This window comes from Saprolegnia diclina (genome assembly GCF_000281045.1).
Source record: "Saprolegnia diclina VS20 unplaced genomic scaffold supercont1.116, whole genome shotgun sequence".
Lineage (NCBI taxonomy): Eukaryota > Oomycota > Saprolegniomycetes > Saprolegniales > Saprolegniaceae > Saprolegnia > Saprolegnia diclina.
This window is the reverse complement of record NW_008246183.1, coordinates 81,135-84,163: the sequence shown is the minus strand read 5'-3', so window position 1 is coordinate 84,163 and position 3,029 is coordinate 81,135. Positions and strand designations below refer to the sequence as shown.

At 60.6% G+C, this 3,029-nt stretch overlaps 1 protein-coding gene across 1 annotated transcript; it reads right to left on the bottom strand.

Moving 5' to 3' along the window:
• Positions 1–1,522: 1,522 nt before the first annotated feature.
• On the bottom strand, positions 1,523–2,982 carry SDRG_16170 (hypothetical protein; the record flags this gene model as incomplete). Its single annotated transcript, XM_008622369.1, has 1 exon — positions 1,523–2,982. One exon carries the CDS (start codon positions 2,980–2,982, stop codon positions 1,564–1,566), a length of 1,419 nt encoding a protein of 472 aa, XP_008620591.1. The 3' UTR covers positions 1,523–1,563.
• Positions 2,983–3,029: the final 47 nt, after the last annotated feature.

The window sequence follows — 3,029 nt, the reverse complement described above, 5'->3', positions numbered from 1 at the left end:
TGCAAGCTCTTGAGCAGGTCCACGACAGCTCGGGCGTGGAGAGCTGGCTCGGAAGTGCAGTCTCGTTCTCTGATGTAGCACCCAGGTGCTCACATCCCGTGAGTCCTTTACCCGGGCGCGTACTGTATTTGACTCGGGATTTATGTACCAGAGCACAGAGACGCTATACTGACCGAGCCGGAGAGGCAGCGGGAGCTCGGATCTCCGGCGTCGAACATGGGTTCATCTGCGACGGCCGCGGACCTGGATGGCACCGGAGGTAGGTCTAGGGTAGGTCTAGGGGTGTCAGTCGGGTGTCGGATACGCAGTCCTTCTAGCCACGCGTCGGTAGATGTCTGATAAATCAGTCGAACGTGCTTTCGTCGCATGCATTATTCGGACTGCGAACCCGTAAATAGTACAGAGAAACGATGTCCTAGTGGTGTGTGGTTTGGCCATTCTGCGTGTGAATGTCCGTGGCCATCGCAGGGACCCCTCGGCGCAATTCATCCGCATCGCACGCGCTTCATCGTCGTAGTCGTAGGAGCGAGCTAGCTAGCTCTGTAGGAGCGCAGTTGACTCTGGAGGGGTAGGACTAGGATCTACGCAAGGAGATCGTCGTCGTCGAGGTGTGGCCGACCGAATCGCGGCTTCCGTGGGGTAGATCAGGAGGCAAGTCCCGTTCAATGCTTGCTTCTCACGCAGCACGTGGCTTGGGTGGGACCTTGCAGACTCTTGCAAAGTCTCTACATGCATCCAAAGCGCACCGCGGCGTTGTTCGTGTTGGCTTGGGTCGGGGATCAGTCGTACGCTGGCAGCGCCTCCGTCGACTTAGTTTCTCTTGGCATCGACACGGTGTGTGTTGGCGCTGGACTTGACGCTCGACGATGGCGACGACCTGCAGAGGCAGGAGCCAAGACAAACCGTCCGCGCCACCGGCAGCCTCTTCATGCACCAACATCGACACCGAAAGCATTGCGTAGGAAATGCGCCGCCTCGACGACGCTGCTTGGCGACCAGCTCGACCCAGCGCTTGCGTTTGTTGACATCGAGACGGCGGCCGAGACGAGGCCGAGCAGTGTCCCGACTGCAATTGTTGTTGTCTTCACGGACAAAGTAGCTACGGCAAATGCCAAGACAAGGTCACCACGCGCAATGACCTCGACCAGAAGCGGTCACGGAGGCAGGAAGAGTGCCTTCGCTACATGGCAGAACCGATGTAAGCTTGTTGCTGCTTGTGAGCTGCGGCGGTCTCACCCATCAACGTCGTCAAAGCGGTGGCACTTGGCGATCACGTGGTTGCCTTGGTCGCCGCAGAGCCCACCGCTTGCTGCCAATTTGGCCATCTTTGCAGCCATGTTGCCACGATTTCGTCTGCTGCTTCGCACCGATCGGCTGCAATCATCACGAATGAAGCCTGCGGATTGGGTCGCAGCTGCAATCTCTTTCATTGGCCGAATTGATGTCCACGCCGAATGCTGATTGGCCACCTCGATGATTTGGATTCCAAGATCGCAACACAAGATTGGAAAGGGAAAACGACGTGGTTTTTAGTCATACAAGACACAATGGACACTATACCACTTAGTTGCCGCACCAGATAGTACCATAGTACGGCGTCATGACGTCGCACGTGGCCTTGTCAAAGGCCGGCTGGCACGCGCGCTGGTTGGGGTAGTAGCAACCCGTGCAGCCGCCGCAGTTGTTGGACGGCGCCTTGGACGTCGGGGTCGGCTTGGTCGTCGGCTCGCCGGACGTCGGCTTGGGCTGCTGCGTCGGCTTGGGCTTGTGCGTCGTGGGCGACGTCGTGGGCTTGCCAGTGGGCTTGCCAGTGGGCTTGGTCGTGGGCTTGTTCGTGGGTTCGTCTGTGGGTTCGTTCGAGGGCTCGTCCGACGTTGGCGCGGGCGTCGGCTTGTCAGACGTCGGCTTGGGCGACGATGCCAGCTTGGGATACGACGGGTACTCGGCGACGTTGCACATGCCCTTGCCGCCGACACCGCGCTCGAGGTACACGTACCCTTGCTCGCCCCACGTCGTGCCCCACGAGTTCTTGATCTTGAAGTGGTTCACACCGTCTTTGGTGCCATAGCCCATAGCAATGACGGCGTGGTCGACGCGCGCGCCGGGGCACTGCCGAATGACACCTTTCTTGTAGTTCTTCCATACGTTGTTGCCGGCCTCGACAGCGACCTCGACGACCTGGTCGTTGAGCGCTTCTTGGAGCGCGCCTTCGCCTTGGATTTCAACCGTGTCGCCGATCTGGAGCTTCGTCTTCTTGCACGACTCTTGGCATGTGCCGTCCTGCTTGGTGTTGCCCGAGACGTATGGGTAGTCGGCGTCCATGCAGACACCGGTCTTGCGAATGTACTCGAGCGCGTTCGGGGGCCAGCCGCCCTTGCAGCCCTGGCCGGCGTCGCGCGCACAGCTCACGAGCTGCTGTTGCGAGAGGTCGAGAAGCTCGCCGGTCGCAAGGCAGTGCGAGAATGCGGCCTGGCCCGTCGCCGCAAACGTCCAGCACGACCCGCAGCCGCCTTGGTGCTTGACCGGTCCGTTGCACTTGTGGCTCGACCAGTCCTTCTCGTCTTCGGCTTGGCGCTGGGCCACCGAGAGGTCCCGTCCGACCGGGTGCGTCGACCGCAACTTGCGGGTCGGCGGGCCAAACGACTCCATGACGTACTGCGCAAACTCGTCTTCGGTGAGGAGCGCGAACGGGTTGTCGACCGAGAACTCGGCGTCCGGGTAGTCCTTGTTGAGTTGCTCGACGATCTTCTTGGTCTCCAGGAAGCGCTCGAGCTCGACGGCCTCGAGCGTCGTGCCAGCCTCTTGGCGGCCGTCGGACTCGGTGGTCGGCACAAAGCCGGCCTCGATGGCCTTCTGGCCCGCCGCACTCTCCTTCCACTGCTGCAGCTCCTTGATCGCGTCCAGCGTCGCGTCCGAAAAGATGTCGGTGGCCGCGACCGACGCCATGGCCAAGGCAGCAACCGTGAGCTTTGTGTGCATCATGTTGGGTGTCGCGATGCGAGAAAATGAAAAGTGAGGGCGATGGTGGT